At 38.1% G+C, this 21,730-nt stretch overlaps 1 protein-coding gene across 3 annotated transcripts in view; it reads left to right on the top strand.

Annotated features, from left to right (window-relative positions):
- The window catches only part of Foxj3 (forkhead box J3), a 92,050-nt gene that overhangs the window by 30,569 nt on the left and 39,751 nt on the right, over positions 1–21,730 (top strand). For all 3 annotated transcript variants that reach the window (XM_055611010.1, XM_055611012.1, XM_055611011.1), the window contains one exon: positions 7,109–7,433. In XM_055611010.1, coding sequence (XP_055466985.1) covers positions 7,109–7,433 — 325 coding nt within the window. The remainder of the gene's footprint in view (positions 1–7,108; positions 7,434–21,730) is intronic.

A 21,730-nucleotide genomic window follows, 5' to 3' on the forward strand; every position in this document is an offset into this window, starting at 1 on the left:
TTAAAACCTTCCAGGATTTGTGTACTGTGTGCAAAAGTCTGCCATTTTAATGACTTCTTTTGGCTAGGAAAACTTTCATAATAGATAGCAGGGGTTATTTTGCCTTGGTTTTAAAATTCATAGTGTGGCATTTTTAGCTTATGAGCTAGTTCTGACTATTTACACCATCATGAGAGAGCTTTCTGGACCATATTCTGAGAGCTGTTGAACTATGGAAGTTGCAAACAGCAGCATAAACTTTGCATTTAGTGCATCATCTCCTGATCCCCTTTGTTAATACTAATAATGCCGTGGAGGCAGAATGTTTAAGAGATGTTGGATGAACTGAGGCAGTGTGGTTTGAACAGAGACAGGGATAAAATTTAATGGAAAAAAAAATGATTGTGAGCACAAGTAACCTAGCGTTAGAAGTATTAATAGCAAATTCTGTTTTGGTTTTTAAATATCAACCACAGAGATGGTTTGGGTGATAAGTGAAAGGGATTGATGTTCAGTAGCCTATTTAGATAATTTTTTTTTTCATATAAATATTTTCCCCTGAGACAGGGTTTCTCTGTGTAGCCTTGGCTGTCCTGGACTTGCTTTGTAGACCAGGCTATCCTCGAACTCACAGAGATCTGCCTACCTCTGCCTCCTGAGTGCTGGGATTTCAGGTGTGTGCCACTGTGCTCGGCCTACTCATATAATTCTGTAGGTAAAGTTTTAAATGTAGAGTGTATGGCATTAATGGTAGAATAGTTTATTTCCCCACATTTTTTTTTTAATATATAAGTAAATAGTTTTTTTTTTTTTTTTTCTTTTTGAGACAGGGTCTTGATTCGTAGCCCAGATCATTGCTTCCGAGCAAAATTAAAGGCATGTACTACACCCAGCCTAAAGTAAAATAGTTTAAAGATAAGAATTGTATGTATATAGAATAAAAATACTTTGGGGGCTGGGGTGATGGCTCACTGGATAAAGTGCTTTTCCATAAGCATGAGGATGTGAGGTTAGATTTTCTGCACCCACTTAAAAAGCTAGCTGGAGAGGTGGCTCAGCAGGTAAGAGCACCAGCCACTCTTTTTGTTTCCAGCACCTTCCATGGTGGCTCACAACCACCTATAGCTCCACTTCCAGAGGCTACAACTCCTTCTTCTGGTGTCCTTGGACTCCTGCCTTCATGTGGTGCACATATACTCAAACAGGCCTACACTTCACTTATACACACAAGTAAAAGCTGGTGGGTGTGATGACAAGCACCTGCAATCTTGGCACTGGTGAGGCAGAGACAGGTTCCCTGTAGCTTCCTGGCCTGTTAGACTGAATTAATGAGCTCCAAGTTCAGGAGAGACCTAGTCTTAGCAGGGAAAATGTTAGTGGACAATAGAGGAAGGCACCTGACAGTGACATCTGGCCTCCACATGTATGTATCCAGGTGTACATACACAAACAGATATTGCACACACGTGGTAATGAATTTAAAAAAAAAAAACATTTTGACCTGTATTAGCTTTGTACCTTCAACAGGGTTCTTGCTGAGAGTATGGTTTGCATGAATTAAGATTTGTTTTTGAATCTAAGACTAAATAGTTGAAGGGTAATTTGCAGAGCATGTAGAGAACAGTGAATGTGTTGTGCTTATTAAATTCATAGAAAGAATTGGAGTAGTTACAGTTTTAACTTAGAGAAGAAACCCACATGACATTAACTTGTGTAAAATGTGGGATCATGAAGAGAGCTCTGACTAAAGACATTTTCCTCTGTATTCTCCACAGTAGAAGAGATTTAGATTATCCTAAAAAGTTTTTTTTTTTTAAGCACAATGAATCCCCTAATCCAGAAAAATTGATTGTGTTGTGAATTTGTGTTGTGAATTTACTTCCTTTGCAAATATTTGGGGTGGGGCTTGGGGCTGGGGTCTCATGTAGCCCATGGACTTGATAAGGAGTTGCGGCTGACATTGGACTGATGCTCCTTCTAACTTCTGAGTGCTGACATGATAGTGCCATGCCTATCTTCCTGTGGTGAGCTTAATATTGTTTTCCAAATATTAGGACTTTACAAAAGAACCTTGCAGGATTCTTTTCCACCTATTTTTGTGAAATGTGCCTCTGAGACAAACCCCCCCCCCCATTTTTTTCTCCTGATGGCAGTTCTCACTAAATCTCACTAAAAGTTTTTACATACTTTGTATTGTAAAAATTCTTAGGACTTCAGAAGTGAAAGAAAATTTATGAAAGCGGAGTTTTGGTGAGTGACCTTTTGTTATTTATTTGCTGAATTACCTATTTTGAAATATAATTTTTTTCATCTTGTATTTTCAATTTAGACCAACAAGATTTTTTTTTTCTTTATTTGGTGTGTCTTTTGGAAAGGTCATTTCTTGAAGTTTTAACAGATTAGTTATGCCTTAGTGGAAAGTAGTTTACTGCTGTTCCTTCTCCTTAATGGAACAGTGAATAGCTGCTTTGAAAAGGTTTTGCGGAAAGAAAATAGAAGGCAAAAGAAGAAAAATACAGAAGGAATTTAGAAACTATTTGTCAGGATTAATCAGGTGGTTCTGTACAATGAAAACATCTCCTTTTCCTTGTTACACCTTTGTCTTTCCCTGTAAGATAACCAGCTAGGGCTTTTATACCTGAGAGTTATGGATTCAGAATTCCTTTATGGAGTAAGGAGGTCTTGGGGGCTGTTTAAAGGATCATTATTGTGGAATAAAGGTCTTATTTGTGGAATAAGTATATTCACAGTTTTCATGTGCTGTCTACAAAAATTTGAAATCACCTCCTGGGTGACTTGAGTAGTCAAATGAAGGGCTCATTTTAATGAGGTCGCTTGATGATTTTGTGAGGTTGGGTATGTGCATTTAAAATCACTGAGTAGCAATATTTAAAATTCAGACTTAGTATAAGTGGTTTTCTTTGTAATCTTAAGTAGTTAATAAATTATGGAGATTATTTTAAGAAGGGTCCATCCACTGCTGAAGAGGTTCCATTACATCAAAAGTAAATCCCTGAGGGAAACAGAGCTTTCTAAGCTGGCCTGAACTCATAGGGATTTGCCTGCCTCTGCCTCCCAAGTGCTGGAATTAAAGGTATAAGCTACCGTGTTTGGCAACATTTCTTTGCTCAGGTGTCAGATTGCATTTCAGAAGCAAGAGTTTGTCTTTCAGTCTTACAGAGCTTCGGGACACTTTATAGGACACATCAGGCCATGGACAGGCTTGTGTTTAAGCTAAGGATCTGTAGTTTATCTCGTTTCGTAACTCTATAGTCAGTTTTCTTTTCTCTTAGGGCTTTGTTTTATGTGACAAGAAGGAGCCAGTGTCTATTTTACATATTTCATTTGAATTCTCCTTTGTGCAATTTTTCATCTGCTGCCAAATCTCTAGGTGAAATACCAAGTTCCAGGAATGAAGGGCTCAGTACTATTTGGGGTCACAAAATCATCACCATCATAAGGCTTATTCTTTTTACTTTTCCTTGTGTCCTCCTCTTACTCCGCTGGATGCAGCATCTCCATCATTCTGTTTGCTGTTGGAATTGGAAAGCTTTCTGAGTAAGCATTGCTACTCCTTGGGAATGAGGAAGAGTGCAGGTGGAAGCCAAAGGAGTGTGATAAGGTAGTAAAAGCCTATGTGAGATCATTTTGTTAGTGTTTTGTAAAGTGAAATTAGTTTCCCGTCTCCCTACCCACATGTCATGACTTAGTTTTGAGAAGTGTATTGTTTGAAAGAGACGGGATCTCATTCAGTACACCCAGCTAGCTTTGAACTCAGTACTGCTGCCTTAGCCTCTTAAATGCTGAGACTGTGGGTATGAACTACCACACCTGTTGTGTTGTTATACTTTGATACTCTATAATGCTTTGAAAGTTGAGAAAAATTCCTTTTGGACGTTCTTTTAAGTAAAAGAGATGCCATATCAATTTCAGAACTTTAAACCTTAGTTCTTTTCCATTCCTTTTTCTCCATTTCCATTTCTTTCACAAGCATTATGTTCTTTTTCTCTATGCTTCTATCTTACCATTTTCTCTGGTATTCCAGTTAAACTGTTGGTGTCAGTCTGTGTTGGTTTGTACCTTTCCCAAGTTATAAAGGATGTAGCTGTTGTAAATGTTCTTCCATATGCTATCTAAGCTACTCTGTCCTTGTTTTCTTTTAGTCTCCAACAGGTGTTTGTCTCTTGACAGGTACTCTGGTGTGATTAAGTGTGTGTGCACTTGTGCCAACACAGACTTAGACACACACACGCTGTTTTAACTATTGAAGTTCCTTCTTTCAAGGAGCTGAGGGTCTCTGTGATACAGAGTATTAAACTTGGATATAAATCCTGTGCTATTTATTTAATCTGTGCCTTGTAAGAAAAGGTTCTCCTTCATCTTAGGAGGTATAGAATGGAAAAAAAGTAATTGAATGGGCTTTTGTTTTGGGAGATATGTTTGATTTGAGTTTTGGAGAAAAACCAGGCAGAGAGAAAAGGAGAGGCCATTTCAGAAAATGAATTGAATTACTTTTTTTTTTTTTTTCCCCAGATAATCTGTACCTGCATGTTATTAGGTAGCACCAAAGATACTAGTTTATGGTCACTGTCCTCAGTGGGGATGTGTGCGACAGGAGTGAAGGTAGAATGCTTAGACATAGGATGAACTTAAATGAATTGAGTTAAATGCCAAATTTAAGCTACCACAGCTCTAGGAATTTAGAGAAGAATTCATAAAACAATAATAAAGGCTAAAAATTGTGAAAATGTGTTATAGGTGTAGTGTTGGGAAAGAGACATCAGAAGTGCTCGGCTGTGATGACATGAGAAGGGTGTTGCTAAATTCTCTTTGAGTGTATACATGGGACTTGTGATTAGTAAGGAAGGATGATGAGAAGTCAGTCCAGGAGGCCAGCGAGGAGGAATGGGGTGAGGTAAAGTGTCCTGACATTTCTTAACCAGATTTCCATAGCAAGATTCCTTAGAGCTTTCTATGTTCTTTTAAAGCTCACTACCATCTGTCTCTTACACAAGTGAACTGTCATCACCGTTCCACTAATAGGTTTCTTTCTGAAGCTACTGGTAATCTGACCAAATTTAATGTTCATCTTGTTTATTTTTGCAGCTTCTAGCTTAAGTATCAAAAAGGAAGCACCTTTTAACCTTATTACCAAAAGTATGTAAACTTTAATAAATTAGAAACAACTCCCTCCTCCTTTTTCAGACTTTGTATTTGAGAAATTTTATGGAATACCTAGTGTTTACACTAGCACGGGAGATAGTTAGAAGTGCAACGTGATATAATTCTGACACAGTCTGTCCTTTTTGGGCTGTTTAGATCTTCACTTTCTTTAAGACACAGATGAAGACTTTTCTTTCCTGCCTTCAGGGCTGAAGTCTATGTTTCCTTCCTGAGCCTTTATAGTAGCTGCAGTTAACATTGTTCCTTCACTCAATTTTTTCATGTCTGATATTGATTAAGCCGTCGTTTCCCAGAGGGCAAGAATTTGACAATGGTTCTCTTGTGTGCTTATTACTCAAGCATAGTCCCGTACATAATACCAATTATGAAGTCTTGTTAAATGTGTTGCTGCACATTTTAAATACTCCTTCATGCTGACATATCTTTGAGAGTGTTAAGTTCTTATTACTTGACAGTTATATTTCAGTTTAAACACAGCTTTCTGTTAATGTGGGAAATGTGTGTAACAGCTGCCTTAAAATTTGGACAAGGTAAAGCTGTGTGCAGGGAGAGTCCTGGGGCAGCTGGAGCAGTAGCATGTAGGGGCATAATAGCAATGCTGCTTTGTTGACTGCATGGTGATAATGGCTCCTGTTTTTATGATTTTTTTTTTAAGTAAGTTTTTTACCTGACATTACTTTAGATCAGTCACATAGGTATGGCTGTAATTATCATCCTCATTTTACAGAAAAGATGTAGAAAAACTATTGACCTGGACAGAAGAGACCTGGGCTCTGTTTTGTTTTGTTTTGTTTTGTTTTTTAATAATTATTTAATTTTTATTTTATGTGCATTAGTGTGAAGGTGTCAGATCCCTTGGAATTGGCATTACAGACAGTTGTGAGCTGCCCTGTGGGTGCTGGGAATTAAACCGGGTTCTTTGGAAGAGCAGACAGCACTCTTAACTACTGAGCCATCTCTCCAGCCCTGGGCTCTGGTTTTAATTCTGTTAATTACCTGTATGAAAGCAACCTCTAACATCAGTGGGCCTTTAGTTTTTTATCTATAAATTGATGGTCAGAGGCTGTAAGCTCCAGGTCCTTTCCTTTACTCATTTGGTATAATATCTTGAAATCAGTACATCTTTATTTCACCCGAATATAATATACTCACACCAGGCATGAGCATTGCTACAGTGTATGGTGGGATAATATGAGTTTGTTTGTTTGTTTGAAGACTCCTGAAGATGCCCTTGAGGGAAATTTACCTTTGGTTTTCAGAAAAGGAGGAGGGACTATGAGAAGCAAGGTAAAACAGTGGCTCAGAGCATTAGGAAAATAAGATGATATAGTAGGGCTCTAGGTCTCTGAGTCTTTGTCTCCTCCCCACCTTTCCCTTCCTCCTTTTTACCTTTTTTATTCCCATCTCTCCTCTTCTTTCTTCCTCATTAATTTCCCTCTCTCCCTCTATTTCCACTTTCTCCCTCTTTCTGGGACTCAAAGGTGCATAGTATGTTCCCAAGATGCTCCTACACTAGTATTATTAACATTTACATGGTGTTTTCTCTGTGCATGTGTGGGTTGCTATTTAAGGACTTGGGCTGCTGATAGGAGTTTTCATACCAAGATCCTGCTGCCTTCTTTCTGTCTTGTCTTTTCTTCTCTTTTCTTTCATATTTTCTTTTTTTTTTCTTTTCTTTTCTTTGTAAGATTGACATTCGCAGTTGCTGTCTGTATTGTATTTTAAATCCTTCATGATTTAGAGAGAATAACATTAAAAAAAAAAAAAGGAAATGTTGATCCCTTAAATATTTAGTTTGTCCGTTAATGTAACTCGATGTTTTGTTTCCAGATTTAAATCAGGCTTTTTCTTACTTTGGAACTCTTAGGTTTGTGACTGTTGGATTATTTTGAGCAGAGTAGGGGCTGTGTCTCTGAAATTCATTAAGGAGTCTCTTTCCCTTCAGGATGACATCTGAACTGGAGAGCAGCCTAACATCTATGGACTGGTTACCACAGCTCACCATGAGAGCAGCCATTCAAAAATCTGATGCTGCACAAAATGCACATGGAACAGGAATTTCTAAGAAGAATACACTCCTTGACCCAAACACAACGCTGGACCAGGAAGAAGTCCAACAGCACAAAGATGGAAAACCTCCCTACAGCTATGCCAGTCTCATCACATTTGCAATTAACAGCTCACCCAAAAAGAAAATGACTTTAAGTGAGATTTACCAGTGGATTTGTGATAACTTCCCGTATTATAGAGAGGCTGGCAGTGGTTGGAAGGTATGTATTTTATTTAAATTATAGATTTTATGAAATAAACATTGATACTACTGTTAATTGCTATTGAAAGTAAAGCTTAGAAAGCTATAAAATTAAAGGTTAGATTCTGACTTAACCATATTTAGGATGCCAGAAATGGGAAAACTTTTAAATTTTGTTGTTTGATTGATGGTGTGTGTGTAATGCCACTGTGCACACATGGAGACTGAAGGACAACTTGTTAGAGTTAGATTTCTCTTTCTGCTCTATGATCACTAGAGATGAAACTCAAATCTTGAGGTTTTTCAGCAAATGTCATAACCACTGAACCTTTTGCTGGCCCTAGAAATTTGTAGTTAGGGATTGCCTTATTTTGGGAAGTAGCATGTTAGGGCTTTGTTAGGTCACGGGACTGATGTAACATAGAATGAGAGCACTAAGGATGCAGCAGTCAGTAGAAAGCGATACCTACTGTGCAGATGGGTTGACAGTGAAGCTATGGTAGAAATAGTAAAATAGGACTGCATTAATACGTGGGTTTTTATAAACTTTTGTTTCGACTTTGAGATTTATAAGAGGTACAAAAACATTTTCTCCATATACTTGACCAGATTCCTCTGACGTTAATATCTGACAGAACTGCATTATGATCAAATCCAAAAATGTTTATGGGTAGAATACAATTGATCAGACTAGGCTTTTTTCAGATTTCATTGTTTTTCCTTCAGTGTCTTTTATAAGTTTCAGGATCCCACATTGCAATTCAGTTGTCATTTTGTCTCCATTCCCCTCTAATTTGTAAATGTCCCATACTTCTATCTTTTGTGACTTAGACATTTTTGGAAAATCTTTGTCAGAAATGTGAATTTTTTTTTTTTTCTTTTTGTTTTGGTGGTGGTTTCTCATGTGAGAATTAGTGCATTTGGGGCAGAATAACAAAGTGGCCTCCCTGTTTTTACCACAGGCATCAAATGTCACCACAGCCATAGTTTCTTCGTCAGTGTGATGTCTCTGGGCATTCCACTGTAAGGTGGGGAGATATTTTGAGAGCACGTGAACATACTTTTTTTTAAAAAACTTTGTCCATGAATTTTAGCATTCATTGTTGTTTTGTGTTTGTGCACATCACCTTCAGTCTCAGTAGTAGGAAAGCAGAGTCAGGCATGTTTCTTTGAGTGTGAGGCCAGTCGGAGAGACTCTGTCTCAAACAAACAAAATCTGATGTTCTCTGGCTTTGGAGAGATGGCTTAGTTGTTAAGAGATGGCTCTTGCATAGGGCTGGAGTTTATATTTCAGCAGCCACCTGTAACTCTAGCTCCAAGAAACCCACCACTCACTTCTGGTTTCCATGGATATCTGTACTCAGGTACACATACATATATACAGGTGGACACATATTCACATTAAAGAGAAAGGGTTTTCTTATTTGTTCAGTCACGTATTCATGATAGTAAGTGCTTGTTTTCTTGGGGGTTTTTTTGTTTTTGGTTTTGGTTTTTTTTTTTTTTTTTTTTTTTGGTGCTAGCATTATCACCCTTTTTATTTTTTGCTTGAGCTAAACTATCTTAGTCCTTCGTTTTCCAAGGCACAGTCTCACAATGTAGTCAAGGATGGCTTTGAACTTGAGATCCTCTGTCTCTGGCTCCCTCATACTGTGATTAAAGGGGTGAGTCATCATGCCCAGCAAAAACTTTATATGGCATTTTCACTTTTTTTTTTTAATTTTATTTTTTTCTTATCAGTTACATTTTATTAACTCTGTATCCCAGCCGTGCCCTGATCCCTCATTCCCTCCCAGTTCCTCCCTCCCTCCCTCATCTCTACTGCGCCCCTTGCCAAGTCCACTGATATGGGGGGGGCCTCCTCCCCATTCATCTGATCCTGTTTTATCAGGTATCTTCAGGACTGGCTGCAAAGCTCTCCTCTGTGGCCTAACAGGACTGCTCCTCCCTTGGGGGGTGGGGAGGCCAAAGAGGCATTTTCACTTTTTGTTACTGGTGATTGAGCCTAGAGTCTGCAACATTCTAACTAGCAAATGCTTTACTACGAGCTACATCCCCAACTCTCATCGTCCCCCAAATCATTGCAACTTTGACCATTGGTAATGCTTATCAGATGCTTTTATTCTTGTTTCCAGAGTCATGTTATACCCTCCTCTTGCCAGCTCTTGAATCAGCCACATATTTAAAGAGCCTTTTGATATACCATCACATTAGTTGCCTAGTGACTATATGATATAACAAGTAATCCAGTTTGCTTTCTTTTACTTCTGCACATGTTTATTAATGTTTTACATAGGAGTTACTCAGTTGTGCGCTATCTGGGCTATGTGCATGCTTTTGTGTGTTAGTGTGTATGTGTGCATGTTTGTGTATGCAAAAAAAGGTTTATAGAGTTTTAGGTTTATATTAGATGATAGTTATTCCAGATTCTAGTAAACGGTCCCACTTTACTACCTTTAAATTGACTACCTTTAGTACCTAAAAATTCTCATACATTTTTAGAGATCTTTGCTTGCATACCCTGCACCTGCGAGGTGCCATGTGTTGTGGAAAATAACCAAATGTCTTGAGGAGAAGGATTATGCCGCTCTGTAGCTTCTCTTGTCTCTTCTGTTTAGTAGCTTTAGTTAATGCAGCTTGAATTAAAATGTGATTCCTGCTCTCAGCTTTCCTTTCTACCTTCATGTCATTTTGCTGTCTGTGAACACAATTTCTTGCTTTGTTTTTCTTTTACTTCTCTTTTGCTGTTTATCCAGTTGATGTTACCCTATTGCTTAGGCTCATGTGAATCTTTTTTGTGTTTATACATGCTTTATTGATAAGTTCAATCTTACAGAACTTATTTTTGTTTAAATAGCCTGTCTTCTTCCTTTTTTCCTGTACATAAGTACTCAAATGATAGCTGTATTTTTTGATTTTCTATGTGCCAGACATTATTCTAAATGCTTTTATACCATTGTCTTTTTAAGTCACATAGCAGCTTTATTAAGTAAATACTCTTTTGTCCAGTTGTGAAAGTAAGAAAACAATTTTCCAGAAATTTTTAGATAGAGAATGGTAGCATCGAGACTCAGTACCAGACATGGTAATTTGGGAATTTCAGCACTTGTTCTTAACCAGCAGCAGTATATAGCCTATAATTTTACCAAAACTGTATGAATGGTTGAACTTAATTTGCAGATATAAAATTTTTCTTAACTGACTTACTAGTATGAAAATTGATTTTTAACAGTATACTTTGAGTGAATCTACTTTGACAGCATTTCAGTGGGAGAAGTACATTTTTAAAGACTTAAAAAATTATTTTTATTTGATGTATATTAGTGTTTTGTCTGTGTGTATGTATGTACACCACATGCCTTCCTGTTGCTCGTGGAGGCCAGAAGAGAGTAGAGATCCCCTGGAACTAAAGTTATAGATGGTTGTGTGCCACTATGTTGGTCTTGAAAACTGAAGCTGGGTTTACTGGAGGGGAGCAGCCAATGCTCTTAACTTCTGAGCCATTTCTCCAGCCTAGAAGTATATTTTAAAGTTGACCCACAAAATCTGGGGATAGAGCTCAGTGGTAGGTGATTGCCTAGGAAGCATAAAGCCCTAGGTTTGATCTCCAGTGTCTGTACACTCCTACCCACCCACCCCTTCTCAAAAAAAAACAAAACAAAAAAAAAAAAAAACAAAAAAAACCAAAACACCTCAATTTTTGTTATATTTGTTGTTGTTGTTTTTTGAGACAAAGTTTCTCTGTGTAGCCATGGCTGTCATGGAACTCTCTGTAGACTAGGCTGGCCTTGAACTCAGAGAATCTGCATGCCTTTGCCTCTTAAGTGTTGGGATTAAAGGCATGTGACACCACTGCTCAGCCAAATTTTTTTTTTTAAACCTCAGAATCAAATATCATTGTAAAAAAGTGATAGGACTTTATACAAACTATATTTTCTGTTTTTATTACCAAGCATTCTAGGTGCTTTTTGCCAGGGTTTGGATTAGGGAAATAGAAATCTGTTTGACAGCAGGAAAAACATGGTGTATGTAGAGAGAAAAAAAAATGGCTAAATTAAGTAAGAAAGCCTGTCAGAGCCTTGAGTATTTATCAGTGGATGTAAAGCTGAATTCCCGAAGGTACCAGACAGGTAAAGCACAAAGGTATGGAACCAGTGGCTGCATCTCTAGTGTGCTCTGGCTCTGTGTTTCATATTAGGTCACATAGTAGGCATTTCATATTTTTTCTCCCTAAGAATTTCCCAATTTCTAGATACTTCTCATTCCAGGGTTCTTTATCTGTTGTATAATAAATGTGTCTGTTTTGATTTTTGTGTAGCCTGTGGGCTACCAATCTTTTCAGTTTAACTTCAAGGGCTTACTTTCTCCTCTTCACTGCATGTGGGTTTAGAAACACTAAGAAAGTTAGTACAGAGTCCCTAAGATTGTTTATTCTTTTTATTAAATGAAGATACATGTAACACACAATTAGGAAGCTATATAAAAAGCACTTCAGAGAATTGTGGAATCCTGCGTTACTGTTGACACAGTTGGTCACAGCTACAAATTCTAAGTCATAATTATATCCATTTTGTCTTTGGCTTAATAAAAAGTGTTAACTCTAAAGGGTGTAGTTACTGAGAACTAATGGGGAGTTTAAGATTCTAAAGTAATTGGTACAAAGAATAAAGTGTTATAGAGTAAAAGGAAGGGGAATTATTAGAAAGCTATTAAGAGAAACTAAATAGCAATTAATTTTGAGGATTTAGAGGGCTATTTTAATGTATTTTTAAACACATGATTATAGGAGCTCCTAGCAGAGAGTTGGAATGAACCTGATTACAGAGATCTTAATGTATAAGACCGCCCATCTGAGAAACTTATGCTTTACTTTTTAGAAACAGTGTATAAATTTTGATTATGCTCCTTATCAACCTGCTTGTCTTCGTGGGTGGAGCGGGGAGTGGAAAAGTGTGTTTTGGTTTTTGTTTTTCTGTAAAACTAAAAGATTCCCAGAAAGATAATCTGGTACCATCTGCTTCAGGCAGACTTAAGTATCTCCAGGGACTACTGTTTCATATTCATTAAAATTTATTCTTTCACTGAGTTTCAAAACACTGGTTGCCTAAAATTTACTGTGCTCAACTTTTAATTTTTTTTTTTCAGACCTAGATATATTTTGAATATTTATATGTGGACCAAAAGCTGGGTGAGGTAGAATATGCCTTTGATCCTAGCACTGGGGAGGTTAGAGGAAGGTCTCTTGAGTTCAAGGCCAGTGTGGTTTATGTAGTGGATTCCAGGACAGCTAGAGCTACACAGTAAGACTGTCACAAATGAAAGAGCAGGAGACCAAAGAAAACTACTTTTTTTTTTCTTTGTAGAGACCTTGGTTTTTATTCTCCTTAGATTTGTTCAGCAGGTCTGTGTCTTGCTGCTTCTGTCCTTTTGAGGTATGGATGAGGAAGATTGGGGCAATTGGAAGGGCATTTACAGCTTGTGAAGTCTGTATTGATTGAATAGAGGGTAGAAAAAAGATTTTTATTTCATAAATTGGGTCACCCAGGGTAGGAAACCTTGCCATGTCAGATAGAACCTTACCATTTAGTTAACCTCCCTTTCATGTAACGGCACTGAAGGAGATTGCATTATTAAAGATAACTGAATATTTCATAATTGACTTATTTTATAACCTGAAATAGAGGGAAAGGAATTAAAATTTTGTGCTGATCACTTTTCTGAGGAAGATTAACTTTATAAGTCATTAGGATATAGGATAACGAAGAGATAGGGTGAAAAGAAGGAAGCCTTAGAACTAAGTGTAAGCAGTAGTAACCGTGCCTACTCACATTGGAGAAACTAGTCTGTGTATGTGTGCGTAGATGTGTGGCTCTGCTTGCTTGGATGGGCACCTGTGGGGCTAAATATCTTCCCTAGTCATTTCTTCAGAGTCTTTTATTGATGCTGGAGCCTCAGGCCCCAGGGAGCATCCCGACTGGTCTTACAAGCGTGCGCTGCTGCATCTGGCTGTTGTATTTGCATGCTGGGGACCCAGACTTAGGTCCTTGTGCTTGTACAGCAGACATTGTCCGTTGAGCATCCTTCCCAGCCTTTGAGCTTTTGACTAGAGCAACCTGACCGTGTCATACTTTCTTGGGATACAATCTAAAGTCAGAGATATCAGAGGAATCACGATGATCTCAGTAAATTTGTGTTGGATGGTTTTATTTGAGTAGGGGCATTCTGTACTTCCACTAACTTCCAACAAAGAAGGTTGGATGGAAGAACTTTAGAACAATTTTGAAAATTTTATGTGCCTGATATACATTCTTTGTGTCCTGCCTGCTTCCCACAGAAAAGGAAAGTCACAATGGAACCAAAAAAAAAAAAAGATACCGATAGATAAATCTAATGTTGATTGGATTAGAGGTGCCAGTTTAAGATAAAAAGCAGTAAAATGCTTTTAGAATTTAGGTTCCTGGATTGAAACTCTCAAGAGTTTTTGAATTAATTATTTTGAGTGGAACCTAGAAATCAATATGAATACATAATGATGTTTTTTTAAAAAATATTTAAAAAAGTTTTATGTATATGGGTGTTTTGCCTGCATGTTTGTGCTGTTCACACATATGCCTGGTGCCTGTGGAGGCCAGAAGAAAGTTTTAGATTGGCTGGGACTAGAGTTACAAACAGCTCTGGGTGCTTGGAATTGAACCTGGGTTCTCTGCTAGAGTGACAGTACTCTTAGCCACTGAGCAATCTCTCCAGCCCCATATCTTGAGCTTTTTGATAAACTGTTTTGGGGGTGGGGTTTTCAATGCCAAGCAGTATGTCTTTAATATTTACCCTGAGCCATTTTTCTCTAGGCCAGCTTGGATCATTCTAATCGCTACTCTCCTAACTTTTCTTGGGGTTATTGGAGATAAACACCACCCAGGTTGGGAAGCCTGAAGCAGCAAAGACTGAAGCAGTGACATGTGTGGTGTATGTATGTATGGGTGTTCTTATTACGCTTTTGATATGTGTTTGAACAGATTTTTGATGACTACAGAAAAAGCATTGTAGTCTAGGTTCTAGGTTGATGGCAGAGTCTCAATCCTTATGAGGCCTGTTTACATTTTAAGAATGCAATGTGAAATAGGAAACCTATTAAACATAGTTGCAACATGATGAGAAGTCCATGAAGATAAAGAGGTTAGGAGATCTGACCTAACCAGGAAAAGTCAGCCAGGGCTTCTGGGAAGAGGAGAGATGACTTAGTGGTGAAGAAGACATGGTAATTTTTTAGAGGATGTGAGTTCAGATCCCAGTACCCATGTTGGTAAACTCCTAACCTCCTGTAACTCCTGCAACACTATCTTCTGGCTTCCATGGGTGTATGCCACAAACACATAACATGTAAATACAAATAATGCTTAAAAAATAACTGATAATTTAAATTAAGAGCAGATAAATGTTGGCTATATTCATGTAGCTGGAAAGAAGTAAGGCTGGGGACAGTAATTTTGTACATTCAGCAACTTAAAAAAAGCCTCGAAAGTGAAAAAGGCCATCTCAGTGGAAGAACATAGACAGTGAGGTAGTTCAGAGCATGCCTTTGAATGCTTAAGAATATTGGGTTTTTATAAAATCGATAAATAAGTGGCTGGAATCAGACTTGTAATGCTCAGACATAACTGCCTGCACTGTGGGGAGGCAGAGAGGGTGGAGGCACCAGGTCGGAGGGAGGCTGTACTAGTGTTAGTGAGCTCCTGGACTGACGAGGTAATAGGAAAGATGGTGAAGCAGGGAGTGACTGTCAGCTAAACAAATTAAGACTTGATAGAGTTGTTTTGGATGGTGAAGGAGAGAGGTGTTAGGGGTAACGAAGTTTCTGAGATTGGATGGGAGCAACAGTGTAAATATTTTTGTCTTTTAATTGAAGGGAAACTGGGAGACCACATTGGGCAAAAAGATCGAATTTAGTTTTAACCGTGATGAATTTGAGTGGCTTCTCCGAAAGCCCAGTTAACATTTGAAGTAAATTATGCACTTGAGAGAAAGGTCTGTAGGGAGATCTAGATCAAGTATCATAAATAGTCACTGACACCATAGCTGTGCACAAGATTGACTAGGCAACAAGTACACAAATGAAGAAAGGAGGGAGCAGAAACTTGAATATTTCTAACATGTAAGCTGTTTTAAGGGAGGAAGACCAGGTAGAAGTTTGTTCTTTCCTGAAGAATGGGAATCTCTTCACTTAATAGTTACTCTTTTTTTCCTTAACCTTATTTTAAGTTTGTATATTGCTGTTCTTGTTTATACAGGGTCTTATTTTGTAGCCAAGGCTGGCCTCAAAATAATGATTTCCTGCCTGTGTCAGGACAGTAGGCCTGTGTCCTTATGGCTGAGCTTTGACCATCTTGGTTATTTTTACATTTTGAAAAATACTCAAGATGGGTGGATGAAGTCTACAGTTTGTTTGATTGTATATTTGGATTCAGCATTTGATTTCATGTTGCCTACATTTTAAAATTTGCATCTCTTTTACTCCTTTTTAGAAATAATTTTAAGGTTTTACTATATTCATCTGTCAGAGTCCATCCAGGCTGCTTTAACAAACACACAGCAAACAAACCCCACAGTTGACAAGGTGGGTTACACACAACAAACATTTATTTCATAGAAGTGTTGGAAGTGGGAAGTGCAGGATCAGGTTGTTGACAGACGTGACAGGAAGCTTCTTTCTAGTCTTGGTTGAGGCCTACATCCTGGGCTCATGGAGGCTGTCTTGTGAAGTCTTAGGTGGTAGAGCAGGAGTGGATGAACTCCCTGAGAATTGTTTTTTTGGGTACTAAGTCCTTTCCATAAGTTTTCTTCATGATCTAGTCATCTCTCAGTGGTCTTTACATTGGAATTAGATTTCAACATAGGAATTTTAAGAGGGCTGAAACATGGATTACCTTTAACTGCATGCCATATTCCATGTAGTACTTCAGAAACGGAATTTTTGTAGCTTTTTATACATTTTGCTTTAATATACTTAAAATTTCATGTATTGTGTGTTTGTGTGCACCATGGTCAGAAGGTAACTTTGCGAAGTTATCTTCTCTTTTCACTCTGTATGGGCTCCAGAGGTCAGATGTAGGCAGATGTAGGTCAGGTCAGGGTTGTTGATGAGCTATCTCACATGGCCGCCTTCTTCTTCTTTTTTTTTTTTTAATAAAAAAATAAATAAATTTAATATTTGTAAGAGAGAGATGGAGATAGAGAGTGCAGGCATGGATGTGGAGGCTAGAGGGTACATCTCCTCTACTCTGTTCTGGGGTGAGCTCATGCCATCCTTCTTGTGCTGTACAGTACAGTGTCCAGCTGTGTATTGCAAGTGCCTTTTTCTGCTGAGCCATCTTACTGCCCTATATTACTTATATCTGTATATTGAGTCTTTTAATCAACTACTAGGTTGTTTTTTTTTTTTTTTTTTTTTTAGATATTTAAAAGATATTACAAGAAATTTAAAAGTTTTTTTTTAAATGTACTTCCATTTTATTTTTAACCATTTTTGGTACTTTTAATTTTTGTAGATCTTAATTTCCATTTAGTTTTATACTTCTCCCTAAAGGCGTTTCTTTTAACATTGTCAGCCAGCTGGAGATATCAGAAGTACATTCTTTCACCTTAATTTTCCTTTTGTTTGTTTTTTTTTTTTTCCTGAGATTTACTTATTTTACTTGATGTGTGTGGATGGTGTCTTTCCTGCATGTATGTCTGTACACCATGTGTGTACTGTGCCCATCGAGGCCAGAAGAGGGCATCTAATTCTCTGGAACTGAAGTTATAGAGGGATGTGAAGCCACCATATGGATGCTGGGAATTGGACCCATCCAGGTTCCCTGGTGAGCAACGAGTGCTCTTATCTGTGGAGCTATCGCTCCAGCTCCTACCTTTTTTTTTTTTTTTTTAAACCAGGACCTCACTGTATATTCCTCTGACTTATAATCCTCCTAACTTGGCCTCCTAACTGAGGTACACATCGTTACATCAGACTTTGCCTTAGTTGTTGTTTTTAGTGTTAGGAGTTTAACCCAGGCAGGCACTCTTCCACTGAGCTACATCCTCAGCCCTTTGCGTTCTGAGTACCAGAACAAAAGAGATCAAATAAAGTGTTTTTATTTGTAAATAGATAACATTTTTTATTCAGTCTCCCTAGGGAAACTTGGTCAGTCTTAATCCTTGAATGGAATGGAGATGGTGATACTGACTTTGTCTTATACATGCTATAGGCTTCTCATTCTTCCAGCAGTGTGCACCTGTTGCCTTGCACTTCAGCAAGGGGTTTGTATGCTGTAGAACCCCTCCTACCCCTAGTTTTCTTGTCTCTTTAGAGTTTAGGTATTTAGATCTTTAGCAAGCAGGAGTCTCTTGGATGCTTTTGTCCCCCTCTGTTATCAAACTGCTGTTATTCAGTGTCCTTCTGGTTCAAGCCAGAGTAGCTTTAAAGCTGTGGTTGCTTTTGGATGGGAATCCCTGCACCTTTCTGAAATGTAGCTGACCCATCTGTATGGTACCAGCGTCAGTTCTTTAGAGTGTAGGGCAGCACCTTTATACCTCTCCCAGAAAAGAAGGGTTTGCCTCTACTTTTCCCTGTAGTACTATACAGGTACTTATGTCCTGGAAAAGGGTTTCCTGTCCCTCTGTAGAAGTGCTTTTTTCCATTCTTCCCCCAGAAGCCTTGGCAAAGGGCTATGGAGGCGGGATTTTGCTGCCATTATCCCAGACTTAAGTATTTGTGCTTTGTTAAAAATCTATGGAAAGTTGGTGGGCTTAGAGGTGTCTGCTCTTCACTCTTCTACGGCTGACACTCACTTTCTTATTCTCTGTTATCATGGGAGACTACTCTTCTGGGTACTTTACCCTACTCCAGTCTTGCTTCCTTTCTTTCTTGCCTTCTTACTTGCTTCCTTCCACCACCACCACCCCCTTTTTTTTTTTTTCCCCTTTTTCGCTTTTTGAGACAGGGTTTCTCTGTATAGCCTTGGCTGTCCTGCACTTGGCTTTGTTGACCAGGCTGGCTTCGAACTCACAGAGATCTGACTGCCTCTGCACCACCCCCCTGGCTACAACAATCTTTCTAATGAGTACATGGTAATCTAATGGAGAAGAGGCTGAGCATGAGAACAACTTTTTATGTCTGGGGTTCTTCTTAATGTAAACTGACTCACTAGCCCAGTAACTTAGTCTTTTAAAATTTTAGTAAGTTTCAGCTGAGCGTGGTGGCACACATCTTTAATCTCAGCAGGTGAATCTATGAGTTTGAGGCCAGCCTGGTTTGCAGAGAGAGTTCCAGTACAGCCAGGGATACACAGAAAAACTTTTTCTCAGAAAAAATTTTTTAAAAATTAAGTTTCTTAGAACCTGCTTGGCGGTGGTCAGCTTGTCAGTGTTCTGCTAAAGGTGAGACAGCTTGCATATTGTTTCCTTGGAACAGCCTTGTTCTTAGCAAGTGGTTTTCTTTCGTTTTGAGAATTTTATACATGTATACAATGAAATATCTACCCCCCAGGATTGCAGTCTCATTAGTTGCCTTGTAATCTTAGATCTGATACAGTTCCAAAATAATTGATTAATAAAACAATAAATGGTGTTCAGTCATTGTTTGAGATGAAGCATTCTTTGTAGTTGCTTACATTCCAAGTAGAGGTAGAATTAACATTTTTAGATTTTAAATTTACAGTTGGGTAGTGAGTTGGTTTTCAAAATATAGTCTGTATATATCTCTTGATAAAAATGCATACAATATATTTTTGAGAGAATTTTTTGAGGTGTTATATTCTGTATCCATAAACTTTGGAGAGGAAAGTTCTACTGTATACATTCTTTGTAGACTAAAGAAATTTTTAAAACATTTTGAGAATTTTATATACTGTATTTTGATTGCATTCATCCCCATCTTCTACCTCCCTACCCATCCAAGTCTTACCTTCTCCTTTAATTAAAGTCCATGGAGTTCAGTTGCACTTTCTGACTGCTCTTGGACATTGAGCCTGCCTTGGCTTGTAGTCTCTATACCAGGAGTCATGCCGTTGGAGAACACGTACTTTACCTTCTCACAGCAGTGAGATGTCAGTAGCTCTTGAATGAAGCGTAGACTTCGTGCTGACCCCTTTGCCTGGATTTTTGTCTGTTTTGGGCTTCTAGGTCTGTGCTGCCACAGTCTCTGTGGGCTCATGGGTGCTGCACCTAAGGCATTTGCCACCTCTGGCCCTTAGAATTTGTTGCCCCTCACCGGCCCTTGAGTCTTGAGGGAAGGACTGTGAGATTGATATCTCATTTAGGGCTAAGCACTCTGAATAGACTTCAGAAATTTATATTAAAATATAGTAGACATTCTGCCAAAAATGTGACCCCCCCACCCCAAAGATATCATTTTAAGAAGTGGCTAAATGTACTTGGAGTCTCTCTCTACTAAACATTTGGCTACTCTAGGGTAAATGGATAAATAGAAGTTATTTGGGTATGTATTTTGGAGCATTTAATTGGGTAAAGGGAAGCTTTGGGATATTTTCTGTTAACAGTCATTCTCCAGTCCTATTTATTCATTAATAGATTGTTTGTTTCACAAACACTGAGTCTCCAAAGGCATTTTCCTGTCACCTAAGTGACAGGTAGTTCTTTTCTGCTGTATTGAAGAAGTTAAGTCTTTTCTTGGGCTTCTGTACTTAGCATAGTTTTATCCTACTGCTTTTAATTCTTTGACAGATTATTGTATCCTGATGCTATCCATCCCAAACTCTCTCCTCCTCCCAGACCCTCCCCCCCTTCATGTCCTTTTCCTTCTCTTGTTTTAATAACCTGGTATCTTCTTACAGGTTTTTTTTTTCTTTTATAGATAGAACCTTGTTGTTTCTGCATGCCTTTGTAATAAAGCAGTGGAATTTGTTTCTGTTTTAGAAAATTTGATTTTTTTTTCCATTTTGTCAGTTTGTATCACAGAGCAAGGGATTTCATTACGACATTTTTCTCCATTAATGTACTCTCATCACGTTCACCACCTCTGTTACTCCTTCTCATTCCTATTATCTTCCCAAAAAATGACTGTGAAGGGCTTTGTGGGTCTGTGAGATGGCTAAGTGGTTAAATATACTTAACTACTGAGCTTGTTTACCTGACTTTCATCTCCGGGACCTATATGAAGGCAAGAAAGAGATGACTCCCACAAGTTATCCTCTGACCTCCATACATGCATACTCTGTGTGCATGTAGAAATTAAATCAATAGTAGATGTGATTCACTCAGAAATGGTTTGTGTACTTTCCCCAATAATAAAAGGTAAAATATTAATCATTCAGTTAAAAATAACTTTTAAAGGTTAAAAAAAGGGTCTCAGTTCATATAAAGTGGCATGTATATATCTTTTTCAGAAGACATTATTTCAAGATACAGCTATTTGTGAAAGTCCTAATAGTGTTGTTGAAATGATAGCTGTATTTGCCTAATTTATTTAAAGTTCTGAAATTTCTATCCACCATAGGATAGTTGTCTTCTGATTCCAAGCACAGTGGCATTTTTACACTTTTTTTTTGTTGCAGTGCTGAGAGTGGATCTGACTTGTGCGTGCAAAGCAAGTGCTCTCCTCCTGTTCAGCTATATATCCCTGGTCTTTAACACTTTAAAGAAAGTCACTGTAAGCCATTTGGACCTTGTAGGAAAGTAAAAAGAAGGAAAAAATCATCACCGTAAAACCTATATAAAATAACTTCTGACATTTGCCCTTCTGATGTATTTTCAAGAATTAACCACAGTTAAGGGATTGAAATTATGGCCCAGAGGTTATGAGCACTTGGTGTTCTTCCAGAGGACTTGGGTTCAGTTCACAGAACCTACATGGTGGTTCAAAATCTGCTATAACTCCAGTTTCAGGGGATCTAATGCCCTCTCTGGCTTCTATATGCACCAGGTATGCATACATGTGGTGTACAGACATACATGCAGATAAAAACACTTCCACGTCTAAAATAAATCTTACATACATAGTATGTAATATATGTGGGCATAATATACGGGCAGTTTTGTGTTTGATACTTAGTGTTTAACATTGCATCCTAGGCATCGTTTTGCATCATTAAGGTTCTAAATGCTAAATATATATCATTGAATCTGCTGAGAATTGACTAGTCCAATAACTTGTTTTTGTTTGCAATATGCTATGCCTAATTTGAAAGCCAGAGAGGTTTAACTTTGAAGCTCATTTTATTTTTACATTAAAGTATGTATGTGAGTCCATATAGGTATGTGCACGTAGGGGTGGATGCTCGTAAAAGACCAGAACAGGAGTTCTGACGCTGAAATTACAGTTAG

Source organism: Psammomys obesus, unplaced genomic scaffold, assembly GCF_907164565.1.
Source record: "Psammomys obesus unplaced genomic scaffold, mPsaObe1.curated_primary_1811, whole genome shotgun sequence".
Lineage (NCBI taxonomy): Eukaryota > Metazoa > Chordata > Mammalia > Rodentia > Muridae > Psammomys > Psammomys obesus.